Source organism: Python bivittatus, unplaced genomic scaffold (assembly GCF_059951505.1).
Source record: "Python bivittatus isolate LINGU-HERP-01145 unplaced genomic scaffold, Pbiv_v1 ctg000500_np1212, whole genome shotgun sequence".
In the NCBI taxonomy this organism is placed as follows: domain Eukaryota; kingdom Metazoa; phylum Chordata; class Lepidosauria; order Squamata; family Pythonidae; genus Python; species Python bivittatus.
Window position 1 is genome coordinate 1,587,493 of NW_028277079.1, and position 27,536 is coordinate 1,615,028.

At 53.1% G+C, this 27,536-nt stretch overlaps 1 protein-coding gene across 2 annotated transcripts in view; it reads right to left on the reverse strand.

Moving 5' to 3' along the window:
- The window catches only part of FBN3 (fibrillin 3), a 109,005-nt gene that overhangs the window by 73,245 nt on the left and 8,224 nt on the right, over window positions 1–27,536 (reverse strand). The window contains exons 2-7 of one of the 2 annotated variants that reach the window (XM_025173021.2): window positions 27,073–27,155; window positions 26,424–26,522; window positions 22,477–22,572; window positions 21,681–21,776; window positions 4,259–4,456; window positions 1,932–2,057 (exon numbers count right to left, since the gene is read on the reverse strand). In XM_025173021.2, the coding sequence (XP_025028789.2) occupies window positions 1,932–2,057; window positions 4,259–4,456; window positions 21,681–21,776; window positions 22,477–22,572; window positions 26,424–26,522; window positions 27,073–27,155 (698 nt within the window). Of the gene's footprint in view, window positions 1–1,931; window positions 2,058–4,258; window positions 4,457–21,680; window positions 21,777–22,476; window positions 22,573–26,423; window positions 26,523–27,072; window positions 27,156–27,536 lie in introns of those variants that run through there. The other variant, XM_088147421.1, reaches the window with a different exon arrangement.

Genomic DNA, 27,536 nt, shown 5'->3' on the forward strand with positions numbered 1-27,536 from the left:
CAGGGCCCCCGGAAGGAAACCCTTTTCTACCAAGCACATAAGCAGCCACTGCGGAGGGTTCCAAAACAGGGCTGGAGAGATCCCCGGCGGCCCCAAGCTAATCTGGCTGCTGGAAAGGGGGGCCCGGGGCCCGATCCAGCCTGGGGGCTCTTCTCATTTGCTCAGGTGTCTACTCCAGTCTCTGTGCTGCTCCACTTCCCAAAACTGTAAGCGGCTGACAGTGAGCTAAGAAGACTCGTGTCCTTTGGGAAGACTCCTCTCTCTCAAGCGCCCTGGGAGGATAGGAAAGGTCCCGTCCTCTGGGCATTGGCTTTTCCAATCTGTTCGGCCTGCAATGCTTCCCATCATCTTTTTTTCCTTTCCAGCTTCATACTCAGTGCATGCCGAAAGGCCCGTTTTTCTGGCTCCCAGCCTCGTTCCAGAGCTCTGTTGAGAATTAAAAGCCAGCCCGCAAGTCTGGGCATTTCACAATGACAGAATTGAGCGAGAAACTTTGACTTTGGAGGCCGTTCTGGTTTCTTCAGAGCTGGAACAAGCTCAGAAACGTTTCTGAGTTTACAACAATGCAGGCCTGGGGGCCCGACCGAGCAGGGCAAGGACAACTTCTGAAGGACTGACGTCACCAAGCCCAAAACCACACCGCCGGCCCTTCCCCAGCAGGCTTCAATTGCCACCGATCTGCTCCTTCCATGCGCCTCGGAGACAGCAAAACATCAGGAAAGCAGGGGCGTCGGCTGGGGGGCGGTCAAAAGGGCCAAGATGTCGGCCACGGCCACTCAGCCGAAGCCGTCTGGTTTTTACATGCAGCAATCACGCAACTTGGACTTTTTGACCCCCTCCTGCAAACTCTCCTGGAAGGAAGAAAACCTGCAGGCTCAGAAGTTGTACTTTTTTCTTTTTTTTTAAATCAGCCTAACCAGGATATTTTTCTGGAAAAGAAAAATGGGGCTGGCACCAAAAGGACCTGCTTCAGCTCTTTACGGCTCATCAAATCACGCTAGAATGGCCGAGCAGTGGGACTCTGGGGAGGAGCATCTCCATTAGGGGCGATTGCAGGCTGCCAGCTTTGAATATTTGGACTTCCCGCTCTACCTGTTTTATCACTTTTCTCCCACCTGCTTTCTGCCTCTCTGACGAGTCGGTGCTAAGGGGGCTGCTGCGATGATGTTGTGGAGAACGAAAGGGGCTTTGGAAATCCCGTGTCCTCTCCGCTCTCTTTCTGCCGGCACGTGAAATCTCCCTTAAACAAACTCTGCTGAAAAGCATCCTTTCCGGAGGTCAGAGCCAAGAGGGTCCTGGGCCCAGCGCAAACCCTCTGGGGTTCCTCCTCTCCTCGTGCACGTTAGTAAAAGGGGGGCCGAACGAGTGGTGGGAATCCGGCTTCCGTGCCGAAAGACCAGGGGGCTTTGGAATCGGAACGGGAGGGCCGCCCTCCTCCTGCAGAGACAGGACTGAGTGATGTCATCTTAGGGATGTCGCAACACCCCCGAGATGACCTCCCTGAGCAGCATCCTCAGTGGGGCTTGCCTGTCTCAGGGCTGCCGGGATGAGTCCCCACCCTGGCAAAATGCCATGACAGGGGCATCCTTCTGGGTGTTTTTGGGATGTGTAGAAGGAGGGGGGGAAGAGCCGTCCCCCAAAACTAAGGTTACTGCTATGCCGCATCAGCCTCTGTGTCTCTGAACATGTGCAAAATGCCCTCCAGGGAGAATCCCCTTTTACTTTGCATCCAAACACGGCTGTGGCCCAGCCACGCTGAGCATGTGCAGAGTTTCTTACCCTCTCCAGTCGCTTCCAGCCTTCTTCAGATCTATGGCGTCTCTGCAACCCCAGGGCACCTCAGTTTCCTTTTCGACCACCGGCAAAGGGCCCCCCTTCCCTCGTCCACCCCCCTCTCTGCTTCTCCCCTGAGCCCTTCTGGGTCTCCTCACCTTCACACTTGTGGTTCGTCTCGCTCTGCTTGTGACCCGCCGGGCACTTGCACTCGTAGGAGCCGACGGTGTTGAGGCAGTTCCCCCCTTGGCACAGGCCGGGGATGGCTTGGCACTCGTCCACATCTGCAGGGAGAGACGAGGACCACCAGCACCCAGTGAGCCCACCTCCCCGGGAGAGAGAAGAAAAGGGCCCTCGGGGCCATTCCAAGGGCAGGGGAGCCCAACCGGCCGGGTTAGTTTAGGGTCCGATCTCCCGCACAGCCCCCAGGTTCCTCAATTCAGGAACCAAGTTCCATGGGTGGGGTGGCCATCGCCCCACTTGAGAGACCCCCTCCGGTCTCCCCGAGGAGCAGCTTGTATGGAAGCGTTTGGAGGCCTGCAGCGGTTTCTGGTGAAGCCCAAAGACTGCCGGAGCAACCATGGTCTGAGCAACCATGGTTCGCACCAGTCTCTTAGCTTCTGCTTCCACAGCCACAGGTCTGCTGTAAGCCGCAATGACGTCACGTGTGCCGTGACACCAGCTGCAGGACGACATCTCATGCACCGTGATGCCATCTCGCCCAGTGAGGTCAGTGCAGGATGATGTCATGACCCCTTAAGCTCATTCCCCATGAACGCCGACACCACGGCCTCGGCGTTTCCTTCTCGAGAGCGCAAGAGCTTCTGGAGCGAAAGCACAGGCCTCTGGTGCAAAGCGTGTGAGAACGACGAAATGGGCATAGGGATGGCACCATGCAAACTCCAGCCTTCCGGTTCCATGTCCCCACGCCTGATGCAAGTGTGCAAGTCAGTGTTTCTCAACCTTGGCCACTTTAAGATGAGTGGACTTCAACTCCCAGAATTCCACAGCCAGCCATGCTGGCTGTGGAATTCTGGGAGTTGAAGTCCACCCATCTTAAAGTGGCCAAGGTTGAGAAACACTGGTGTTAAGTTGAATAATTTGCATTATAAGATTGCGACACATGTTTCACCATTCCCCACTCCCCCCCACTGGAGGCATCAATGCGGGAGGGTGATAGTAAGACCACGTGCTAATTGAAATATTATCTCCCAACTTTGCCACTTAATTAAGGGGCCAATTGAAACTATGCCTCTTGAAGGCAACCAATTCAGTCCATGGGACACGGGCCCATCCCACTGCCTTTTGCCCTCCCTGTCAAAGCCTGACTGGATCCACCTGAAAGATGAGTAGGTCTGGCCCCACCCCGGAAAACCCTGGGGTCTGTTCTGCCCTGGGACCTCTTCCTTAGGACGCTAGGCTGGGGCGTTTCCTGCTTCCATTCAAACTTTGGAAGAAGTCGTTGTGTCCTGCTTAATCTGGCCGAAGTGGCGGGAGACGCATGGCCAACTTGCCACGTGATATGTTATGGCTTAGGTGCTGCAGGAGCATAACAAAGATGGACTGTGAAGCATACAGGTAGTCCTTGCTTAACGACCACAATAGGGACCTGAAAATTCATTGTTAAGTGGGGCAGTTGTTAAGTGAGTCGCACCTGATTTTACGACCTGTTCTGCAGTGGTCATTAAGCGAATCACACGTCCGTTAAGCAAATCACGCAGTTCCCCGTTGATTTTGCTGGCCGGGAAGTTTGCAAATGGCGATCATGTGACCCCGGGATGCTGCAACTGTCATAAGTGCGTGCTGGTTGCCAAGCGCCCGGATCGCAATCACATGACCGTGGGGGTGCTGCGACAGTTATAAGTGTGAGGACCGGTTGTAAGTCCCTTTGTTCAGCACCACTGTAACTTTGAACAGTCACTAAACGTATGATTGTTAAGTGAGGACTACCTGTCGTTTGCAGCTTTATGTGATTGTATTACTAGCCGGCCATGGTTTATCCAGCAAGGCCTGGTTACAGGAACACAATCAAGAAACTCTTATTGGAGCTAACAAGATGATCTGACATTGTCTAAGGCAGGTTTGAAGCTAGGTAGGCATCTGTGTATCCTGGTTGGTAAGCCTTCCTCAGGCCGTAATTCATCCTCTGGGTGTGAACTGAACAGGAAACATACATTGCTCAAGGCAGGTTTCAAGGTCCTCCTTTTCTGAGCAGAAAACAGTGGCTTCTTCGAACACCTCAATCTCTTTTCGCTCCAGAGACCGACACTTTCCCACCACTCTCAGCTGCCAAAGTCCCCCACCTTCCAGAGGGGCCCGTAGGGTATGGTCAAAAAAGTCAAGACGGTAGCCATGACAGTGATCGAAACCCTGCCTGGTTTTTATGCGTGATGCACCATCGTGGCCGCCATCTCGACTCTTTTGACCAGGCCCTGCGGACCTGCCTGGAAAACCGGGCTGGCTCCCCCTGCCCCCCGCCACAGACCTTGGCAGGCTCCGGTTCGGATGTTGGGGATGAAGCCCCGGCGGCAGGGGTGGGGCTGGGCCGGACACATCTCGCAGGGGTGGCCCCAGGCGCGGCCGATGGTGGCGCAGCACATGGTCTTGGTGCAGACGATGCCGCTGAGCTGCCCCTGGCACATCTGCTTGCTCACCTGGCTGAAGCAGGGCCCCGTGCGGTAATCTAGGAAGGAAGGAAGGCAGGCAGCGGTCAGCGCCGGGCAGGAAACGGGCTCCCTCGGCTGCGGAGGAGGGCCCCGAGAGCGCCCGGAGGAGGGAGGAGCAACGGGGGCTTCCGTTCCCCGGGGACCCAGGCGCATCTCCCCCACAGTCCGTGGGCTCCCAGGGTTTGGGGAGCGACTTCGCCCCTGGGAGAAGCTATTTCACCGAGGCCGAGCAGTTCTCCGTTCCTGGGCCAAGGCTGGCTTGCTGCCCGTCGGTGGGGCTAAGAGCCGGGGCTTTTGAGGCCCTAAGGAAGGCGCCATTTTCTGGGTCACTGGAATGCCTTTTCTGTCCTTGGAGGCTTTCAGGGATCATACAGGGCAGAAATTATTTTTATTTCTCTTTCTTATTTGATTTGCATGGGCACCCACTCCATGCACAATTCTGGGCAGCAAATTGTAACTTAAAACCAGCAAGAAAAGCATCAAGGAGGAGGAGGAGGAGGAGGTGGTGGTGGAGGAAGAGGAGGAGGAGGAGGAAGAGGAGGAGGAGGAGGAGGAGGAGACAAAGAGGAAGAGGAGGGAGAGAAGGAGGAGGAGGAAAGGACGGAGAGGAAGAAAGGGAGGAAGACAAAGAGAAGGAAAAAGAGAAAGAGACGGGGAGGAAGAGGAAGAGGAAGAGGAGGAAGAGAAGGAGAAGGAGAGGAGGAGGAGAGGGGTGGCTCAGGAAAGGTAAAAAAAGTGTTGGAGGTGGACATAACACCACCCAGAGAAGGACATTTCCCTCCGCTACCGAAGGCGTTTCTGAAGTCACAGAAAACATCTTGGGGAACACGACTCGGTCACATATTTTTACAGCTGGACAAAGTACCTGCAACTCATTAAGGACGGACCAAGTTTTAACTCTTTAATAAGCCTCTTTAACAAGTCTCCAACTCTTCAGCTCCTCCCTGCCCCCCCCTGGAATCAGGTCAAAGGGGTGAACACCGGGGGTTTCCTGCCTTTGAAACAAACAGAGCAGTTCAAACCAGAAGAGCGAAGGAGACCAAAGGAGACCCCCCCGCCCCGCCATCTGCAAAGAACGATGTGGTCTGGAAGGACAGCAGGAGCATCGTCGGTGTTGCAGCCTCCGAAAAGGGCACTGCAAGAGCCAGCAGGGAAAACATCTTTACTTAATTTACCGGCCGTTTCGTTTCGCCTCCGGTGTTTTATGCCTTTCCCACGTTTTGGCCATCGCCCTTTATTTTAGCGGCAAGCCCAAGGCTTGGTGGCTGCTTGCAGGAGTTCGGGCGGTCCTCCTGTTTCAGCTTCTTAATTTTTTGAGCCGGGCTCCAGCGCTTCAGTTTCGGTGGCTGGGCACGCGTGGGACCATGCACGTCAAGGAATGGCCGGCTGGGGTCGACCTGGCTGATTTCCCTGAGCAAGCCACCGCCTTGGTCGCCTCAGAGCAAGACAGTGCTCCTGGGAGCGCTGCAGCAACGGTTTCTGCAGACAGCGCCGGCCTTCAGCACGTCCGGCTTCAGCCGCCCAGCATCATCGGAACCGCCAATAGTGATGGTCAATTAACTGCAACTGGGGGCTGTCTGCCCATACCGACATATGCCTGCCTGCCTGCCTGCCTGCCTGCCCGCATGCCTGCCATTTACGGACAGTCGGACGGAGATAATCTTGCTTGCTAAAGAAATAGATGCTGTTAGGGCAGCCTCGCTCAACCTGGTGCTCTTTGGGAGCGCTAGACTCCACGTCCCAAAAGCCCCAGCCAGAATCCCGGCCCGAAAGCCTCCAATCCTCTGTTTCTGTTTCCACGTCACCAGCAGACTCTCTCTCAGCTTTAGAGCTCTCAGCTGAATTGATTTATCTGAACACGTGCGGCCTCGGGAGCCGCCTTTTGCTTCGCCACGTTTGCTTCTACAATGATAGAACCGCTCTGGGTCCCCCTGTTAAACTTTTGGCCATCGTGGTCAGAAGGGGCCCTGAGGGCCACCCAGAGGAGCCACACGCAGTCCAGGAGCCCAGGTAGCCCATTCCCAATTTTCACAGCATTGCTTCCTTGCTGGGGCAGGACACCAACATGCAGAAGGCCTTCACACAAAAGTTTAAACTGACGGACCCAATTCTGTCCCCACAACCCTCTGTAAGGCTGGTTCACACAATACACTCAGCCTCAGAGAAACCAAAGTAAGTTCAAGAAGAGTGCATCTTGTGACCATTCAGCTGTGGGGTTTTTAACCGATCTGGGTAGCAACGTTGGGCAAACAGAGCCTTCGGGATGACCCTGGATGAAGGACTGAAGTTGAGGGAAGAGGCTTTGAGTTCTCATCTGAAGAACCTGCTGATTGTGGAGCCAAGGGGGCTTCTTTGAGACGTCGTGGAGAAGCTTGGTTTCCAGAGCCGTAACGCTCCCTATCCTGCTACTTCTGGGGAATCTATCAGCGCATGACGGGATGATGAGTTTTGACCGTTCGGCTGGCCCCACGGAGGCTGAGGCTGCTGTGGGCTGAGACTGGTCCAAGGCCACCTGAGTGGGGACGAGAACCTGGGCCTCCAGACTCCTAGTCCAGCACCTTCGCCTCTACACCACATCAGCCCTCACTGGACCAACTGAATAGCTCTAATAAAGAGATCTGATCTAGAAACCTAAGCATGGGGCCTCTTTAGGGGCTCCCCACAGATCCTGAAGAACCTGAAGACTGCAAAGTCGGAGCCATGCGTATCCGCCAGGAGACTCGTTACTGTGGTGCCAGCAAATCTTAAGATGGGTGGACTTCAATTCCCAGAATTCCCCAGCCAGCCATGGCTGGCTGGGGAATTCTGGGAGTTGAAGTCCACCCATTTTAAAGTTGCCAAGGTTGAGAAACACTGTCCTAGAGGGATGCTCTCCATGAGGATGAGGAGACGAGGACCACTAAAAGAAACAGGGCGATCCAAAGGTGACGTTCACCCCATCCGTTCCTTCCAGGCGTCACTGATCGAAGCAATCTGTGTCATCCTGTACTGAAGGATGTGGGTGGTGGGTTTGGGGCACCCCACAAGGATCTACATCCTTCCCTGGTGGCTACGCCAGAAATCCGCAGATCCTTTCAGTCATGGGTCTTCCTGCGTGGACAGATGTGCCTGGCGCTTTGACCGTGGCTTCAGATCACGAAAATCTGGTGGATCTCCCTTTCACCCACGGGTCTCATGAACGTCTCTTTGACTTCTGCTGCTGGTTCCCACCAGCCCTGGAGGAACAGGACCTCAGGAGGTGGGCAGGCTAAGTGGAAGAGGAGGAGGAGAAGCCCTGGCAGAGCCTGTGTGGGCCGGGGTGCTTTTCATCAGCACCTCAATTTTGCTTTCGCGGAGATCTAGGCCAGCAGTCCCGGCCCGATCCTCCGTTTTGGTCTGCAGCACCTCGCGATGGTGTTCCTCTCCCTGGAGTCTCCACAGGACCCACAAGGACGACCTCAGGGAACGCGCAAGCCAGCCCCAACCTCCTCCTTTCTAAAACCTGCTCCAGAAATAGATCTGGAGGGGGGAGCAGGAGAGGCCGAGAAATGGACAAAAATAGATTTCCTGATTTAAATTCCCCGCAAGAGGAGAAGCACAGCCAAAGCTGTCTGCAAGTCTGCAGCCAAGAGGCCGGGGCAGGCGGGCTGGCGGCTGAGGGCCAGAGCACATCTGGGGCCGATTTGAAGAGGTCAGGTGATTAAAGATTTAATGAGGCTCCCATCAAACTTTATTAAGGCTCAGACATGGGATTCTGCCCGCTCCGCACTCGAGCGCATGACAAAGGTTGGGCTCTCCCCCCCCCCCCCCGGTACAAAAGCAACCCAACAGGGCTGGCTCCCCCCCCAGGACAGAACTGAAAGGTGCCTCAGCAGCTCCTTTGGACTTTTTCCTCCCAAAGCAATTCCCCCAGGCTCATTCACACCAACCCTTGGCTCACAGCCACGAGGACTAGTATATTAACTGTATTTTTAGGGGAAGGGCCCTAGCTCAATTGCTGCAGTGTCCCCTTTGCATGCCAGAAGTCCTAACTCCAGCCCTTGGCACTCAGTTAAAACATGTTCAGGTAAGAGACATAAAATCCTGGGGTTGGAAGGGGCCTGGGGGGTCTTCTAGTCCAGCCCCCTGCCCAGGGTAGGAATCCTCGGGCTGCCCCAGACAAAAGGCTGTCTGGCCTTTTCTTGAGACCCTCCGTGGATGGAGCACCCGTGATGCCAGGAGGGAGGCTGGTCCTCTCCTAATTTTGGGCTTGGATTCCCCTATAAAAACCTCTACCCTCGGGTGCTACAATTCTTCTTATATTTTGGCAACCAGAACTGGAGCCAGTGTCCCAGGGACTGTCCACCCAGGGCAGGCTAGAGCAGAAATACTGTAAAACTTCCCGCGATCTTGACTTTAGACCTCTGTTGAGGCAGCCCAAGATTGCATTAGCTGACATTCTTCACTTCCTCTGAATCATACTCCAGATACTCATGAGACGTTACACGGAAGCACCTGGAAGTGCATCTTGAGCAAATATCTCAGCCTCAGTGCGGTGGCTGTTTTGTAAGTGGAAGGAGAGGAATGTCTCCGGCGCTAAGAAGCCCACTCTTAAATCTGACAGCACTTCTGCAAAAATAGCTTTTCAAGATACCTGATAAAGTTGTAGGCTGGGATTCCCTTAATGGGAAAGCTTCTGAAGAAACATAATGAGAGAGAGAGAGATGCATTGCAAGATGAAAAATTCCACTGTCCTGCCGTTTAATTCAGTCTTTTCCAAACTTGGCAACATTAAGATGTGTGGACTTCAACTCCCAGAATTCCCCAGCCAGCCATGCTTTAATGATGCCTCTTCAACCCCTCAGGGAAAATCAGAAGTGCCCGGTTTTCATGCCCTCTTTGCTGATGCTCAAGTGGGGGGAACAACCAAGAGGAGCTTGAACTCGCAGCAGAGGAGGGCAAAGATGGTTCATGGCCAGAACGGAGGCCTGGTGGGAAGATGCCCAGGAGTGGAGCGCAGCGACCGGGGCGGCAGAGCGGGGCGAGGAGGCGAGGGGCGTGGGCGTCAGAAATGCCCACCCTGCTCAGAAACCCAAGCGACTGCGCGTGGCAATACCGCTGAAGGCGTCTGGGCCAAACTTCAGCAGAGACACCAGTCAAAGCCGGATTCTGGCTGATGTCTCCTCCCGCCCTCCTCCCCCCAGGAGAAGACGCGGACGGGGCCTTCAGAAGAGGCGGGGAGGGGACGCGATGGGGGGCAACTCTGGGGAGACACGCTCTGCCAAGCACGGCCCTTCCGGGAATTCCCGCTACCCTTTCTCCCACGGGGCGGAGGCGCAAGAGGATCGGGTCTCCTTGACTTGATCCTGGTCGGTGGGGAAGATGGGGCTGAGGAGGGGGCAGCAGCACGGCCGCTGAGGAGGAAAAGTTACCACGGAATACTGGGATTCTTGACTCGACGGGGGACTAAACCTGACCGAGTGAAATATACGTCTTGGGTTCCAAAAAAGTGGGTTTTCTGAAACTCAGAGCGCTCTAAAAGCAGGACCTAAATGGCAGGAGAAGCTCAAGGACTCCAAGTGGGGGGTGGGAGATCCTCACAAAGGAGCCCCTCAAAGCACCACAGCAGACAATTCTAAGCAGGAAAGAAACGGAAGAGGGCAGAAGAAGCCCTCGTGACTCCATCCACCACTTAGTGACCCCCTGAACATCAAATTGTCCAGGGATCGGAAAGGGGAATGGGTTGCGAGAAAGCCGAGACGCCGATAGCCCGGGCTTGTTAGGGAGGCAAAGCTTCAAGGAAGATCTAAAAAGGTCCAAAGGGCTCCTTCAGAGAGGCTGAGTGTCAAAGGAGAAGCAGCAGCAGATCAGCCGCCCATGAAGGTGGCAAAAGGGTAGCAGGGAACGAGGAAAAGGCAGAATAACTCAGCTGCGGAAAGAAATATCGCCAAACATAGCTGACCCTGAATGGGCTGAACTTTCCAGGTTCAGATGGGCTCCCAAAGGAACCTGATGCTCTGGCTGAACCGCCATTCATCCTTGCAGCACGTGGCCTGGGACCTCGGCACCAGACAGCACTGCACGGTTATATGGAAGCCCCTTCCTCCTCCTTGGCCCTCCGGGTTCTCTGGATGACAGCTCCCATCGTTCCCGGCTGGCTGGTACCAAGGGGAGCAGCACCCAGCACGTCCGCAGAGAGTCCGGGAGGCCCCTTGAAATGTGAAATGTGAAAGCTCTGATTTGGGATGCCCCGGTTTGGCAGAGAAAGGAAAGAAAACCCTGGTGTGAGAGAAGAGGTTTGGCTCGCCATTTCCAAAGCCTTTTGTGGAGGAGCACAGAGCTGCTACCGAGGCTTGGACTCCCCCCCCAGACTGACAGGCAGCCCCCCCATTTTCTTGGCAAGAGGGCCTGGGGGTGCAAAGGCAAATCAGCAGGGCGGCAAGCTGAGGGGGAAGTTTGCTTCTTGCAAATCCGATTCTTTTCTCACAACCAGCAAGGTTTTCCCTCCAAACAGCCCACGGGAAGGTGACTTGCAGGGTCTCAGGCAGCTGAAAGAGTTCATGGGGGACTAGCAACTCGAAGCGGCCCCCATTTCAAAGGCCCTGCTTTTTGGGGGTGTGTGTGTTTCAGACCACTCTAATGAGAACCCGGCCCTGCTGGCCCCGGGACCCCCAGGGTCTGGATGACCTTCCTGTTCCTCCCCCTTCCCCTTTCTCTAGAAGACCACCTGCACCCTTGCTCTGGGAATCACTGAAGGGGGGCTTCCTTCCGAGTGAGAAACCCACTCGGGAGGTGATTGCATTAGTTATTATTCAAGCTGCCTTACACCCGCCCGAGGCAGGTCATGGATTAAAACCCGCCCAAGAAGAGGATCAGGATGAGTCCCACATATAAAGTCTCCCCCCAATAAACAGCTGTCCAGCGCAGCAAACCATTGCAAACCCCACGGGCGGCTCCCGTCCCTTCGGCGCTGGCCGGCCGCAGCTGCCACCTGACTTTTCTGACCCCCACGGTGGACGCTCTGCCCAGCTGGGAAAACAAGAAATCAGAGCTCTCCCCACTTTTCCAAAACGCGAGCCTCGTTTGCTTTGGAAACGGGTCCCCATCTGGAGAACTGCTCCCCGCTCGGTCCTCTTCAGTTCCTCACACCGTGAAGGAGCATCATGGATTTCAAAGGCCACACGTGCCACCAGGAGTGAGACTAAAGCGGTACCCAAAAGTCACTTTTTAAAAATCAAAATTTACTTTTCCCGCTATGCGGCTGAGGGGCTGGCCCTTTGCTTTCACAGAAAGGCGGAACGCCTGCAGAAACGACCAGTGCAGGGCCAGAAAGGAGCAAAATCGTGTCACCTCCTGATTTCTTGCAAGTGGTTCCCCTTCCCCCCGCCTCCCAAACTTTGGCGGGTCTGGCCTGTAAAAGAAGTTACGTGGGTCTCTTTCCCCAAGTGCCTTCCCTGCAAAGGAGGGAAAAGGCGTCTGAAAAGAGAGGTGCACCCAAGCCCCTGGTTGTCGTGGGGTGCCCCAGCCAGAGATTCAGCTGAATCCCAGTGGGAACTGCCCCCCAAGTCATCAAGCCTCCGTGGAAGAAAGAGCAGCCAGTCAGCTGGATGTGAGCAAGCAAGGCCTGCCTCCCCCTTCTGGGTTGTGGCACTGAGAACACAAGACTTACGGGCACCCTGGGCATTTATGATAATGAGCCAGGTGCTCTGCCCCAGATCGGGGGAAGACTTGGCAGCTGGCTTTGCACAGTGCCTGGAACCTGTTTAGAGTTAACCTTGATGGCATTTCTTTGGGGTGAGGATGGTGGGTATTGCTCAGCCAGCTTGGTTCTTTTATGGTTCAGTGCACTGCATGGATCCATAAAAAGGGGTTAATGCAGTACAGATAGTCCTCAACTTATGACTATTCATTTAATGACCTTTAGAAGTTATGACAGTGCTGAAAAGAGTGAGTTACAACTGGTCCTCGCGCTTATGACTGTTGCAGTGCCCCGCAGTCATGTGATCAAAATTTGGGTGCTTGGCAACCGACATGTATTTATGATGGTTGCAGTGTCCCAGGGTCATGTGATCGCTGTTTGCGACTTTCCCAGCAGGCTTCTGACAAGCAAAATCAGTGGGGGAAGCCGGATTTGCTTAACAACCATGTGATTCACTTAATGACTGCAGCAAAAAAGGTAATAAAATCTGGTGCAACTCACTTAACAACCACATTGTTTAGTGACAGGTTCCAGTCCCAACTGTGGTCGTAAGTCGAGGACTATCTGTAACTAGGTTGAATGAGCTACAGCCTGGGGTCTTTTCTGGTTGTAGAAGGCGGTAAATAAATGCTTTAGATAAAACCTCTTCCTCCTTTTCCTGCTTCCCTTTGGAGGAAGATTCATGCATCACAGAGAAAGGGAGCAAAACTACACAGAGTGGTTCCTCCACCTTTTTCTACCTGGCTTCTGGCTGAGCAGGGCTGGAGGAGAGGATCCCAGCATGATGAGGAAAATGTCTGTGAGCAAAAAGGAGGGTCTACTGTGACCGTGGGATTTTATCAGGAACATCTGCGCAGGAGCAGACAGGCCAGGGCACCAGGGCGCCATCTGTGCCCTGAATGTGCAGGGTAGGAGCCCCCTGCGGAGGACCCAGGCCATGAGGATGGGGTGGACCAGGCGCACGGAAATCCAGGCGTTCCTTTCTGGAATCCAGTGATCTTTCTGAGCCAGGTTCAGCCACTGACACACTGATGTCTTCCTTCACAGAACGGGGTGGAAGATTCCTTGCCGTGCTGCGGCAGGGACAGAGCGCTGTGAAAGGAAGCTGGGCTGTGTGTGTGCCTGTGAACGGAGCGGAGAGTCAGCTTTCACCCGTGGCAGACCCATCTGTGGGCTCCGTGGAGGATTTCTCCATCCCCAGGATGTCCTCCCCTCTTGGGGCAGGGCTGGTCTTCAAGCCTTTGAAGAAACTTCAGCTTCTCAGGCCCCAGGGTGGAAACTGGCAGAGGTTTTTAGTGGGTACAAAAGGGGAATGCGTACCTAGACCCCCGGATGCCCTGCTTTCCCAACCTGGTCTCTGGGCTTTTGAAGCCCAGGATTGAGCTCAGGGTTCTGGGTGGGATTTGGTTCACAAGGAGGGGAGCCAAGCTGTTAGATCTCGCTTGCTCCAGAAAACATCCAAGGAATGATTCCATTTGGTTACGCTCTTGCAATGCGTCGGCCGCCCTGCATCAAGGCCGTTTGTTTCTCGAGGCAGAGCTGCCCAAAGGGAGGGGGACGCGGGCCTAGATCCTTAGCAGGATGAGGGCTGTGCTCCTTCACCCTTTAAGTATGGGGAGCGAAGGCGACTGGATGACACCGTGCAGAGAACAGACGTCTGAATGGGTGGCTACGCTGCGCTGGCCCTTTTCGCCCTTTTCAGTCCGTTGGGTCGTGCAGAAGGCACTTTTCAAACCGACCACAATCGCTTCCCCCGTTACTTTTTTGCACACCCAGCATTACCGGTTCTGATGTTACCGAAATATTTATGACTTCATTCCCACTCAAAAGTCTCCCTCCTTAATTTGGGGGTAGAATGAAGAGAAAGGAAGCGTGCTGGGCTGTGACCTGCAGGTGAGGAAGCAGTCAGAGATAAACATCCTCTTTGCTGCTGGCAGGAACTGAATGCAAAGAACAGCGAAGAACAGCCTCCCCAAGGTCCTAACGTGACTACAAGCAGGTCAGTCAGTGTGGGAGAGAAGAGGAATTCGGAAGAGACGTTGGAAGGAATCCCTTGGTCCCCGTTCAACCCATTTCCCTGCCGACTTCAACCTTTCTGTCTTCAGGCATTCAGCCGCCCGTTGCATTGAAAGGATGGCAGATATACTGTACATTGCTGGGGCCTCAGTTTCCCTGGAACCACGCTTCTGCAAAACTCCTGTGACCTTAGCCGTCTCCAGACACGCTCTTTGGCTTGAGATCTCCTTGGGGTCCCAGAAAAGGTTGGGGGAGCTTGGTCTATTACAGGCAGAGATGATCTAGGGCAGTGTTTTTCAACCCTGGCAACTTGAAGATGGGTGGACTGCAACTCCCAGAATTCCCCAGCCAGCCATGCTGGCTGGGGAATTCTGGGAGTTGCAGTCCACCCATCTTCAAGTTGCCAGGGTTGAAAAACACTGATCTAGAGGAATGTACCAACGTCTTAGAAGGCCAACTGGATCTGAAATGGGGCATTAAAGTGATCAGGAGCCTCCCAGCCAAATGTCTTGCTAAACAAAACAACCTTTCCCCTTATCCATTCTGCCGTTGGCTGCCATCTCTGAGGAACTTTGTGATTTTGGCTTCTTGGACAAGGTGGCATGCAGGAAGAAACTGCCCCCAAACTGCCCCCATAGAAGGACGGGTCTCTGCATTGCAGAGGGGCTACCCAGCACAGAAGATGGCTTTGCAGACAGTCATTCTGGTTGGCCCTGTTTATTTGGGACGCTGCACTATTTCCTTTGTGTTGGGGATCAGTTGCTCTCCTTGACTTCCTCTGGAAAGATAACGTCCTACACCCTTTCTCCCAGAGTTTCTAATCCAGAATTAAAGATGTGCAATGAAGATGGAGATATCAAAGTGGTGCAGAATTTCTGCCTTTTAGGATCAATCATTGACAGTCAAGGAACCAGCAGTCAAGAAATACGCCGCAGACTCGTACTTGGTAGAGCAGCCGTGAAGGCCTTGGAAAAGGTGTCCAGATGTCAGGATGTGTCTGTACCTACAAAGATCAGAATCGTACAAGCCATGGGATTCCCTGTGACCCTCTATGGAAGCAAAAGTTGGACTTTGAAGCAACAGGAGAGGAAGAGGAGGGACATTTTTGAACTTTGGTGTTGGAGAAGATGCCTGAGAATCCCGTGGACAGCCAAGAAAACAAACCGGTGGATCATCAAACAGATCAACCCAGAGTTCTCACTTGAGGCAGAAATAACCAGGCCCAAATCATCCTACTTCAGGCACATGATGTGCAGGCCCAGCTCTCTGGAGGATGCTCTGATGCTGGGAAAGGTGGAAGGAAAGAGAAGAGGATGACCGGCAGCCAGGGGGAGGGACTCCATTACAGGGGCAATGGGGACACCCTTGAAAGATCTGAAAGTCCAGGTTGGGGACAGTTCCTCCTGGAGAAAGTCTATCTATGTGACCTTTAAGAATCACCACCAACTTGATGACACATAATCAATCAATCAGCATGAAGACCTAGCTTTCTGAAGACGTTCATAATGCTGAGAAAGGTGGAAGGAAAGAAAAGAGGACAACCAGCAGCAAGGGGGAGGGACTCAGTTACAGTGCTGATGGGGGCACCGTTGGGAAACCTGAAGGGCCAGTTTGGGGATTGGAGAAGGTCTACCTATGTGGTCCCTAACAACTTGATGGCATGTAATCAATCAATCAATCAAGAACCAAGCAGACCTAGACACCTTTCTGCTCCAGAACTTCTGGCTGCTCTACCACCCAGGGTCAGAAGTGAGTGTGGACACAATGGCTGCATTCAGACAGCCACACCGAACCTGGTTGCTGTATGAACTCCTTTTCTGGCTTCTCACAAGCTGCAGTTCACAAAAGCTTCTGCCTTTTAATAAAATGAGTTTGCCGGAAAAGGGGCTATCAGACTCCTGGTATTGCAGCTTTCCATGAATCACTGTTCTCTCAGTTCTGGCCACCTAAGACCCGTCCTTGTTCCAGTTCAAAGCTTGAGAAAGCGGTATTGCAAGGAACACAGTCATGCCATGTGGAATCTCTTCCCAAGCATCACAATCTTATTTTCGGTGACGGAGGCCAAACCAGGGAACTCCGCTGCGTATCCATGCACGGAATGCAGGGCTGATTCTGTCTGGGAAAAGAGCTCCAGGATAGGAATCTGGAGCGAACTCGGCCAAAGAGCTGAGCCAAGGTAAAAGAAGAAGCCAACCCTTTCTTCACAGTGATGGGCCCCAGGGCATCCAGATGATACCCAAAGTGTGTTCTCACAACACAGTTAGCTTGTCAGCTTCTAACCTCCACATCTCCACCTCCATGGGCTCAGACAGCCCACATTCTAACCAGGTTATAAGCCACCCCTTTGGGGAAAACAGAGTCCCCGTGGTACCCCGTCAGCCCTTGCACCAAGGGTGTGCCAGCAGGCCTCAGACATCAAAGGCCCTTCCCAGCTGGCTGGCCAGACAGCGGGGGTGCCCCATCCAGGGTCTCAGAGGCTGCTCCCCCAGCTAGTTGGAAACCTGCCTGCTGAAATAGGAACCCAACTGATTTCCTGCCCAGTGGCTGCCCCCTCCCCCTTTTTAGAGAGGAGGAAGAAATTGGATATGACTTTGGTTCCTCCCATGCCCAGTGGACTGCCTTCTTCAACCCAGTGCCGTGCAGACGTTTTGGACTACAATGCCTATCATCTCTAACTCCAGACCACGCCAGCTGGGTTTGATGGGAATCACAATTCAAAACATCTGGAGGCATGCAAGGAGACCCTGACTGTTAAGAGGGGGGTTAGACCTGAGATTCCAGCAGGGGGAAACTGCGAAGGAGTATCCCGCTGCCTTGAAGTCACTCAAGAGCCTTTGAAACTTTATCCCTCCCTCTCCACACAGCGAGTGCTCTGTTTGTCTTGGCAGAGGCAACCTGGCTGCGAACCAGGTTTAATCTCAGACACTGAAATGGGACTGAGGTAGCAGCCCCACGGGCTTCGCGCAAAAAGGAGCCCCCTGGATGCACAAGTCTCCCAATATGACCCCATCCTCCCCAACACCCAGAAGCCCATTTTGTGCCCCATTTCAATAAATCTGCAACCGGGTTGAGTCCTCCGGGTTTTTGCACCATTTAAGACCTGTCCGCACAGAAGCCAGTCCCATGGAGTTCCAGGGGCCTTAGAAACCCTGTTAAAGGGTAGAGAATCAAGCATCTTTCCAAGGAGATGAGCAACAAGTAAAGTAATCATTTTACTCCAGGAATGAGGAAGAGAGGCTGCACGGACTCTTGCAGACTGCAAATACTCCCCTTCCTGGGCCAACTCCACGCCAAGTCATATGTCTGGTTCTGGCCCCCTCATTTTTTAAAACATTCAAACCGGAACAGGTTTGGAGAAAGGGGTAAGGATGACCCAGATTCACCTCTATTGGTACTTGAAACGAAGTCTTACGAAAGGCGAGTGAAGGAGCTGAGGAGGTGCAGTTCTGAGAAGCAAGGACCCGGAGTCACCCAGAAAAAAGGCAAGACCGATTCTCCCTCAGGATGTGGGTGCTGAAAGGAATCTGAATTACCGAACGGAAGATTCTGGTTGAACGTTCGCGAAAACGTCCCCATAAGGGGAGTTCAGCAATGGGGCCAAGGACCAAGAGGGGTGGGAGGCTCCTCTGCCTTGGACGCCTCCGAGGGGAGGCTGGACGGCCGCCCCTCTGGCCGCTTTCATTTGGATCCCTGCACTGAGCAGGGGCTCTTCTGGGTGGCCTCCCACCCGCCGGAGGTCTAGGAACATCGAATGTCTCCGCCTGTTTGCCAACAGAAAAGGCTTTGATTTCACCTATCAAAAAAGACCAGCTAAAGGCATGGGGGTCTCCAGTCTGAAAACGAAACTGTTGGTTTTTATTACTATGACTGCTCGCACAGTCAGCCAGATCTTTAGACTGGACTTGGCATTTTTATCCACCTATCGAGTCCTTCCCAAGGACCCGGGATAGGCAGACGCTGTTGTTATGGTGAAGTTTCTATGAAAACTTCTCCTTTCTCTATCGCTGTGGATTTTCCAGCAAAAAAGCACCTGGTGAGTTCTTCCTCCGTCCCAACTGCAGCCAACAAGGGTTTCTCAAGGGTTTTCCTAGCTGGACAGGATGGAGCGATGCATATTTAATGACATTATTATTATTATTAGTAGTAACGGTAATAGCAGTAGTAGTCATCGTAAGATGCTGCTGCTGACTCACAGTGGCTTCCAATGCAGAACGCAATGCGGTAAAACATCCGGAGTACGAAAATGTCAACACAACACCCCCACGCACAAATATTCAACAGAATCAAACATCAAGAACAATTCCGATAAATCACAATAGAACTACATTATCAGAGCAACAAAGCAATCAACCGATACAAACAGTTACTCCCCAGAAGACATTTGGAAAAGTTCAGTTTTTACCAACGTTCAGAAGACCTTTACTGGGGGGGGGGTCGCTCTAGCTTTTGGGGGGAGACAGGCAGTTCCACAGAACTGGCACCATGATGGAAAAGTAGCCTATTTTGGCCTCAGCTGCCCTCACTCCATGGCAAGGGTGTCTGCAGAGGGGGGTGTCAAAAAAGTCAGGACCACCATCTTGACTTTTTGGACCCACCCAGCCCCACAGCCATCCCCACCTCATGGAACGGAGGACCACCAAAAGCTTCTCGAGGGAGGATCCTTTTGGAGAGGTTGCTGTCCTGCAGATCTGGTGCCAAGTCAGCCAACGTTAGTACACTGAAACTCCTGGAAGCCAACGGGGGTGATGCAGTTAGAGTTGCTGAATTGGGAACCAACTAACCAACCAACCCAGTGATGCCCCCTTGCCCTCCAGATAGTTGGCCCCCTTCCCCCTTATTGGGTTTCCATGGGGAGGGGGCACTGAGGATCTGCCTCCCCATGTGCTATCACACCTTGTGGGAACTGTCGTTCCTTAAAATCCTTGGGGCATCTGTTCACTATTGAGGACCTATGGGAGTTTAGCAGCCTAGAAGCCTAAATAAAATCAATAATTAAACAAACAACCTATAGTTTCCGGTAGTCTTCAAAAGCTGCCCCCTGCAGAGCAGAAGTCTAGCCCAGTGGCAATAAAGGCATGAACCCGTACGCATCTCACCCCGTCAAATCCAGCAGGGTTCAGTGGAGGACAACCCAGATGACGCAGCGGCTTGAGAAGATGCCCTCTCAGGACCCGCTGGAGGAACTTGGGAAGTTCAGTTTGGAGAAGGGGAGATGGAGGGGACCATGATTGGTGGGTTGACGTCCATGAAGGGAAGCCATGGAGAAGACGGTCAAGAGCCCTTTTCCAGGGCCACAGAAACCAGGACCATCAATAACAGGTCCAAACTACCTAGATTTCATCAAATATAAGGAAAACCTCCAGATGGTAGGATCTGTGCAACAGAGGAAGCATCTCCCTGTGGAAGAGGCCAGACATCCACCCCTCATGGATGGTTGGGTTGATTTCCTGCGCGTTGCAGAGGATTAGACAATGTTTTTCAAACTTGGCCACATGCTGGCTAGGGAATTCTGAGAGTTGAAGTCCACACATCTTAAAGTGGCCAAGTCTGAAAAACACTGGACTAGATGTTCCTTGGGATCCCTTCCAACTCCACCATTCTACCGTCCTATCATCACCAGCTTCAAGCAAAAATGCTTCCTTTTGGGCAAAGAAGGCAGGATAGAAGTCATATAAAATAAAAATAAAGACATAAAAACTTGGGCAGGAGGAGTGGGTAGAAATAAATAAAATAAAAATGGATACCTCGCCTGTGCTGAAAATAGTGCAGGCTCACCTTGTTCTTAAGCCCGTGCCCGCCACAGTGTGATATTAAAAAAAGAAAGTTTTGGTCAGGAGTTGTACAGTCCAGGAGCCCCTTTTGACCATCTCATTTCCCCAAATACATAAAGCATCTCTTTAAACCAAGAAAAGAAAATCACACACTCCCTTCCGACAACCTTTGCAGTGTCAAAGCCCCCTGCTTCGCATTCCCCAAATTCAGCATCCAATTTGTTTTGCCTTTTAAGAAAGTGCCGAACTCTAGAAAAGCATAGAGTGGATCTGAAATTTTGCAGCCTTTCTTAAGATGTCCCTAGCCGGAAAAATGCCTTGCCTTTGCTCTCAGTCAAAACCGACCTTTCGGCTGGGTCAAGATGGCAATGAGAGTTTCGAATCTTTTTATTATTCACAGGAAGGGGGGGTCATTTTGATTCACTGGTGCTTTATTGAAATGGGGGCATGAACGAGGCTGCTTGGCAAGGCCAGCTAAATGCTGGTTGGGGGTTCAGGAGGGCAGAGCGGGAGGCCGGAGTGCCATCTGACACGTGTTTAGCCCAAAGTACACATGGGCATCATTTAGATTTTTATTTGTGTTTCATTGGCATTTCATCTAAGGTCTCCATCTCTCAACGTCTGAAAATGGGGAGGGGGGTTCTTTATGTAAAGCTCGGTGCTCTATCCTGCAGGTAAATGGGGCGGAGATAGGAATGTGGGCAAGGACTGTTTTTTGCCCCTCTAGCCCAACGAGACCGCGCGTGGCTCGGAAAATCCTGTCCGAGTCCTTCGGCCACCCCCAGCCGAGCTAACTGGCCAAATCAGAACCCTTGGGCACGTCAGTCTGCGTTTGCAACATGACATCAGAAATCTTAGGCCTCCAAGTGTATGTTTTTAACAGAAGTGTCTATGGATATAAAGCTCAAGATGGGGGTCTCGTTGTTGTATATCAGACCTCTCTGCAGCTTCAACCAGAACCAATGTTTAACCCAGTGTTTCTCAAATTTGGCAACTTTAAGACACATGGACTTCAACTCCCAGAATTCCCCAGCCAGCACGCTGGCTGGGGAATTCTGGGAATTGAAGTCCACGTATCTTAAAGTTGGAGCTGAACTCCTTCTCACTTAATCTCTTTCTTGACTCATCTTGCCCTTTTTGACCTCCCCTGCAGATGCCCCAGCTCCTCCTCAACTCCCTAAGGCTGAAAGAAGTGGATTTTGTGGGGATATAAGAGAGGGTCTTTGGAGGATAGAACCCCAGTTATGGAGGCTAGGGTGGCACCAACCTTCTCCATCTTCCAGGGCAAGGTGAAAAATTGGTTTTTATCCTGGCATTGTTGCAACCGTAGCCTGAACCCAACCTTTTGTTCCTAATCCACCTTCCTGAGTGTTTCTGATTGTTCGTTTATTTCCCTTGGATTTACTGTTTGGCCTGGCTTGTACGAACCCTAGCCTAGGGTGAGATCCTCAGGATAATGGGCGGACTATCAATATCTTAAAGAAAAAAATAAAAATAAATCCAGACACATGGCAACCGTCTGCTGTTTTTTGTAAAAGAGGGATTAAGACCCAGAATAAATTCTGGCTGTGAAGAAAGCAGAGAAATTGTTCCAGTTCATGAAACCAAGCAGAGGGCAAAAATGTAGGACAGAGAAGCCTGCTGACCTTCGATTGCCACAAACGTCTGAATCTGGGCAGAGATCCCTTTCCAAATCCTAAGCCAGTTTCACGATCTTTGACCAAGGCAGTTTCTAACCAGCTTTGGCTCCTGCGCGAGGCAAGAGGATGTTCCTTTGAACTCGGTTTGCTCGCCTACCTCTCTCGCACTGGGGTCCTGTGAAGCCATACACGCAGGCACAGCGGTTGGGCCCGATGCACCGGCCACCGTTCTGGCACCCTCCTTCGCAGACCGCTGGGTGAGAAAGAGAGAGCAGCAGAATTCAGGACACCCATGCCAAGCTTTGTGAAAATAAAACGGGCAGGGGACGGAGCAGCGCTGCATCTTGGGGGAAGAGGAAGAGGGTGTAAAGAACGTGAGACCGATATTTATCTGTCGTGAAGAACAGGAGAGGAGGGCATTTAATTTGTTCGTTATTCAACTGGTACTTGGGCCCTTCTCTTTGCGCGAACCTTCAAGGCGGTTTGGGCGCCAAACGGGGAGTGTGTTAATCCTAGTTCATGACCGGTTTCTTATAGTTGGATCTGAATTGGAAGCCGCTTGAGGACCCAGATGGAGGGGCCGGGGGGACAAGTGACCTCGTGTGTGTCAAGGCATCATCGCACACACAACACCAATAGCGTTGTGTGCGTCAGTCACACGATGGCACTGATGTGCATAATCTGCATAATGGCATCGTGGCTTCTCAGAGATGCCCGCCTTGAAAACCAAGTGACAGCAGAAGGCGCGCCCAACGCCTTTTAAAACTCGCACGGCTGTCAGTTGCATTTTGCGATGCGCAGCCAGGTGAGGTACGGATCCAACGAACCAGTAAATCAGCGTCAAACTAGGACGTTCTCATCCCAGCTGCTGTTGAGCTCCCCAGAACACGCCGCTTCTGCCCAGGGACGCCCGCCTGCCCATGATCACCAGCTGGGCATGTTTTGGCACTCACGTTGGCCGCAGTGGGTCCCAGTGTACCCCTTCTGGCACAGGCAGGCTTCTTCGTTGCAGCTGCCCCCGTTCAAACACTTCATGTTGCAGGACTGGGCTGGGGAAGAAGGACAAGAATCAGTGGAAGGACAAGGAGGAGGACTGAGAGAAGGAAGGAAGGAAGGAAGGAAGGAAGGAAGGAAGGAAGGAAGGAAGGAAGGAAGGAAGGAAGGAAGGAAGGAAGGAAGGAAGGAAGGAAGTAGGTAGGTAGGTAGGTAGGTAGGTAGCTGGTAGGAAGGAATGGAGGGAGATAAAGGGAAGAAAGGAAGGAAGGAGGGAGGGAAGGAGGGAAGGGAAAAATCAAGAATGCAGATCTCCTGCCAGGGCTGGACAAGTTACAGGCTGTGGGTCACTTCTGCCCCACAGAACTTTTGTTTCTTTTTCAGACTTCAAGGTTGCTAAAGTTTCAGTTCCCAAATATTGAAGGTGTGGTTTGCTGGAGGAACATTACTGCAGTCCCCCCCCCCCCCCCGGTCCAGTTTTATGGGCCCCAAGCCTACTCCCCCCTCCCACTTGAGATGCTAAAATTCAGTGGGGCAGTTCTGTATGGAAAAATGGAGGCTAACGTGGCTATAAAAGTTTGAACCCCACAAACTTCCTCCAAGGGAACCAAATATTTTAGCCCCACCACTGGTCCTTCATCTGCAGATGGGTGGGTGGGTGGGGAGGTGGCCCAGTCCTTGTGTCTCAGCCACAGAGCGACCCCCCGGCCTTCACCTGAACCAGGTTCCCCATCTGCTTCAGTACCCATGTGCCCCAGCCAGCCCCTGAGCCAAGCAAGCTCCCTCAAATCTCCTGCTGAGCAGTGCGCTTGTCTCTTACAACTTCTCGGTCCCCCCTCTGGCCCTGAAATTCCTCCGTGGTCTCCCATCCACATGCTAAGAGGGCCAGGCCTCCTCAGCTTTATTGAGAGGAGCCCAAGTCACCCTGGTGCCTTTCTCCTCTTCTTCCTCAGCCTCTTCCCCCCCCACCTGCTTTTTGGCCAAGGGTGGGCGTGCAGCTGGGGGCATTAATAGCCCCCTCTTTGCGGCAGCCCCTTGGTCTGGCTGCAGTGGGCAAGAGGAGGATCAGGCCCAGCAGGGCTCTTGCTTAGTGGCAAGTGGTGGCCCTCAGCCGCGGCCCAGCCCGACTGACCCTCGGCCGGGGGCCTGCAATGCATGCGGTTCTCGGCCAGAGCCCTTGGCGAGCCGCATCTGCCATTCTAGGGGTTGAACTCCGTAGGCGTCTCCCATTCAGGCCGTCTCAGCCATGGATGTTCACTGGAAGACTTTGGGCCCGGGCAATGCTCCAGTCTACCTCCCAGGATTGTCCCAGAGGGAAAAATTAGTAGGAAGAGGCCAATGTACCCCACCTTCCTAGACGGGCAGGGCTGGCGCCATCCGTCAGCACTAAGAGTCCTGCGTCGGGTGGAGCAAAGGGTTCCTCTCGGCTCCTCTTCCACCATCCCATTTATTTAGAACCATGAGGACTAGAACCAAACTATTTCAAGAGAAGCACCGCAGCCCAGGGACGGAAGCCCAGTTTTGCATCAGAAGGGCCCAGATCTGCCCTGGGGGCGGGTGGGATCTCTGCCAGGGGGTCTTCGACAGGCAGGAAGCCCATCCCCAGGAATGTTATTAAACCCAACTGCCCCTAATTGCTCCTCCCCCCCAGGGGAAGTCGGTGGACAGGAATGGAAAATCAATTTGACGAGGGTCTTGCTTTTCGTGCGGGGAGGGAGTGGCGCCCCAGTCTCCCTGCTGCTTCCAATATGCTCTGGACGGGTGCCTGAACCGGATCGGCCCCGGAGGGAGCTGGCTTCGGTCTGCGCGCCCTGTGGCGGAAGCGGCCCCCGAGTTCTTCCCGCTTCCGTCCCGGCTCCTTTTATCCCCCCACCAAGCCGGAGGACCCGCTGGAATGCAGCCCACCCCCCCCACGTGCTCGAATTCCTAACATAGCTGGGCAGATTGCAAACATCTGGCGTCTGCAGCCAAGCCCCATCGAGGAGACCAACTCTCCCTGGGTTTGGGGAGATGGGGGGGAGGCTGCCGGGAGGCTGCCCCACTGCCCAGCCCCACTGCCACCCTACAGCCAGGACTGGCGAGGAGAAAAAAGAAGTCTTGGTCGGTTCAGTTCAGCGGAGGCCCAAACCTTGTTTCCCACTCCTCCTCTGGGCTTAGCACGCAACCCTCCCCGAACGTTTGGCAACCGACCTCCGTGGGGGCCGTGCGTCAGGCGTGATGGGCCCCAGACAAGGCTGTGTTTTAAAGCATTGTGATCATCGCCCCAAAAGTTGGGGGGCTCAAGGGGGCTGCTTCTCTATGCCTCCTCCCCCACTCCCCTGCTACCCCCGTTTCCATCCCCCTTCCCGATTAACCTGGGATTTAAAAAAAAAAAACTTCATGCAGTTGGGCATTTAAAATGCTGATCCCGTACGCATTTAAAAGTCAGCCATTTCCATCTCAAAAAATTCCCTTTCTAAACGTGCTTGGAAAAGTGTTTTTCTTCGGACCGCTGCAGCGGAACGTTTGGGAAGCGTGGAAGCAGACGGTCGGCAGAATGACGGAGGTTTTGCCCAGCGGGTTCCGCGGAGGGCAGAGGGGCTTCTTCGAGCAACCAGATCATCTGGGCCCCTCTCTGGTTGCTCGCGCCTGGCTTCCAGCTCCTCACTGACCCACGGCCCCACGTCTGAGCTGTCCCGCGCCCCAACTGCCCACTGTCCGGAGTCTCCGCTGGGGCTCAGAGGTGCTCACACAGGCTATGGCCAGTTGGGGTCTGCGGGAGATGTCAAAAAAGTCAACATGGAGGAGAGCCCTGTCCCTCTCCTGTTGATGTCCTGTACTCTTCTCCATCTGCAATATTAAGACCAGCAGTGTTTTTCAGGCTCTTGGAAAACCTGATCTTTTGAATTAAGAATTCTTATCTCCTTTCGTATATTATTAAACATTCTATCAGTCTTTAACTGTTGAATTAAAAATTCTATTAGTCCGCAGTTGTTCTGTCTTAACGGGCTTGGCTGCTTCAGTTTTATAATGGGCCTCTTAAGGACCAGCACGAGCACAGGCGTGCCGGGTTCCTGCACACCCACATTGCTCACTACGTTACACTTTGGAACCAGATATGTTGAGCGTGCTAAAAGTCTCCAAAAAGATGATTTTATTACGGACTGAAGTGTACGTGTGTGTGTGTGTGGGTGTACTGTACTATGTTAAGTACTACATAAGTATTGCAATACACAAATATTACACACACACACACAGACACACACACTTATGAGCTACAAGTTCAAGCAATGCTTGAGATAGGCTTGAAATTTTAATGTAAATTAGTCTGACCCAGCTGAACGTAGCTCACTTTCTTGGGCCACTTAGCAATTACTTTAAGAAATCAGAACACACAAAACATGTACAGAAGTGCAAATCCTGAAAGAAAACACGCAAAGAGGACACCATATTGGGAGATTTATAGTATTATTCTGATTATTATTATTACTTCCCCATAGCTGCACACAGAGGTTGGCCAGGGAGGTGGTGAGATTATAGAGGGACGCCCACAGGATGGGGGGGTCATAAAAGTCAAGATGGTGGCCAACCCTGAGATCGCGATTGGCAGCTGTGCATCCCACCTGCAACACACCTAGAAAAGGGATGCAGCTTCCGTCGCAAAGCCACCATCTTGACTTTTTTGACCCCTCTTGTCAGCAGAGGCTGCTGGGGTCAAGAATCTCTTGACCGGGGAGGGGAAAATCTAACCCACCCAGTGACCCCGGGATAACGACTTGCCGTCCTCATCATAGGAGGCTGTGGATTGATGAAGGTCAGCGTTCAGATTCAGGTGAGAGCAGGACAGCGCAGGTGTCCCGAAGAAGGAAGATGGAAGATCTGCGGACACAATCACACACACACACACGCACACCCTCTTTTTTCTCACCTCCTCCGGAGCCACAGTTGGGAGAAAGCTGCCCGCCCGAGCAGGTGCACATATTTGGCCGCGAACAGAAGCCGTCGCCGCAGGAGTTCCGGCAAATGGCTGTTGGCGAGAGGCGGGCAGGAGAAGGAGCTGAGTCCCAGCTTGCGGGAAAGGGGCTTCCTTTCGCCCAAGAGATGGAAATGCTCCTGCCCCAGCTTCCCCCTGGGAGCACATGCCGGATTCTGGCACCGGTCCTTCCGCAGAAAAGCACTCCGGGACGGTCGCAAAGGGGGTGGCAAGGCTGCCTGTTTCAATGTCCCGTTTCAATGCCCCAGAACGCTCGGAGCGCTGCCCGGGGGCCTCTTCCCCGGCGCTTCCTGGAATGGCCACGGGATCATCCGCACGGTCATTCCAGGGGAAGTGGAAAAGCCCCTCTGCAAACACCCCAGTGCTAAACTGCTGGGATCCCTTATGATTTACAAGCGATGTCTGGACAACCTCAGAGGTTTCAAGAAAGTACAAAATAGTCCTTATCCCCCTCTCCGATCTGGCGATATTTCTGCAGATCTTTGTTTCAATCTTTAGAAAATTTCACTGCCTTTCTGATGCAGAGGGAAGCGCATCAGGAGACGCTCTCCCGGAGAGGAGGCGAAGCCCCATTTATACTCACGGACGATGCACTGGTTCCCGCCGGGGAGAGTCTTCCACCCGGGACAGCAGTAAGAATGGTATCGGGATCCGCAGACGTTTGGCCTGAAATGCAACCGGGTGGATTAAGCGAAAGGTTTTGCTCCTTTTCCACGCCCTGCGCCGAAGGCTCAGAAGAGACTCCAACCTGCCGAAGGCTCCCTTTTGCTTCCTGATTTACTGAACAGTCACCTTAAAGATTTACAGTCTGCCTTCCAGGGGTCAGAAAAGTCAAGATGGCAGGCAGCCATGACCATGCAGCCAAAGCCCTGTCCCTTTTTAGGGGCCACGCTTTTGACCCCCCCGACGCGCCTTCCCCACCAGCAAAAACAGCGCTTGAGGTGGCCAGCCGCAAAACCACATTAGGATCCATGAATGCACGAATGAAGCAGCTCCAGGACTGAAAAAAAGACGTGGAGTGGAAGCATTATTTTAAAAAGCCACAAG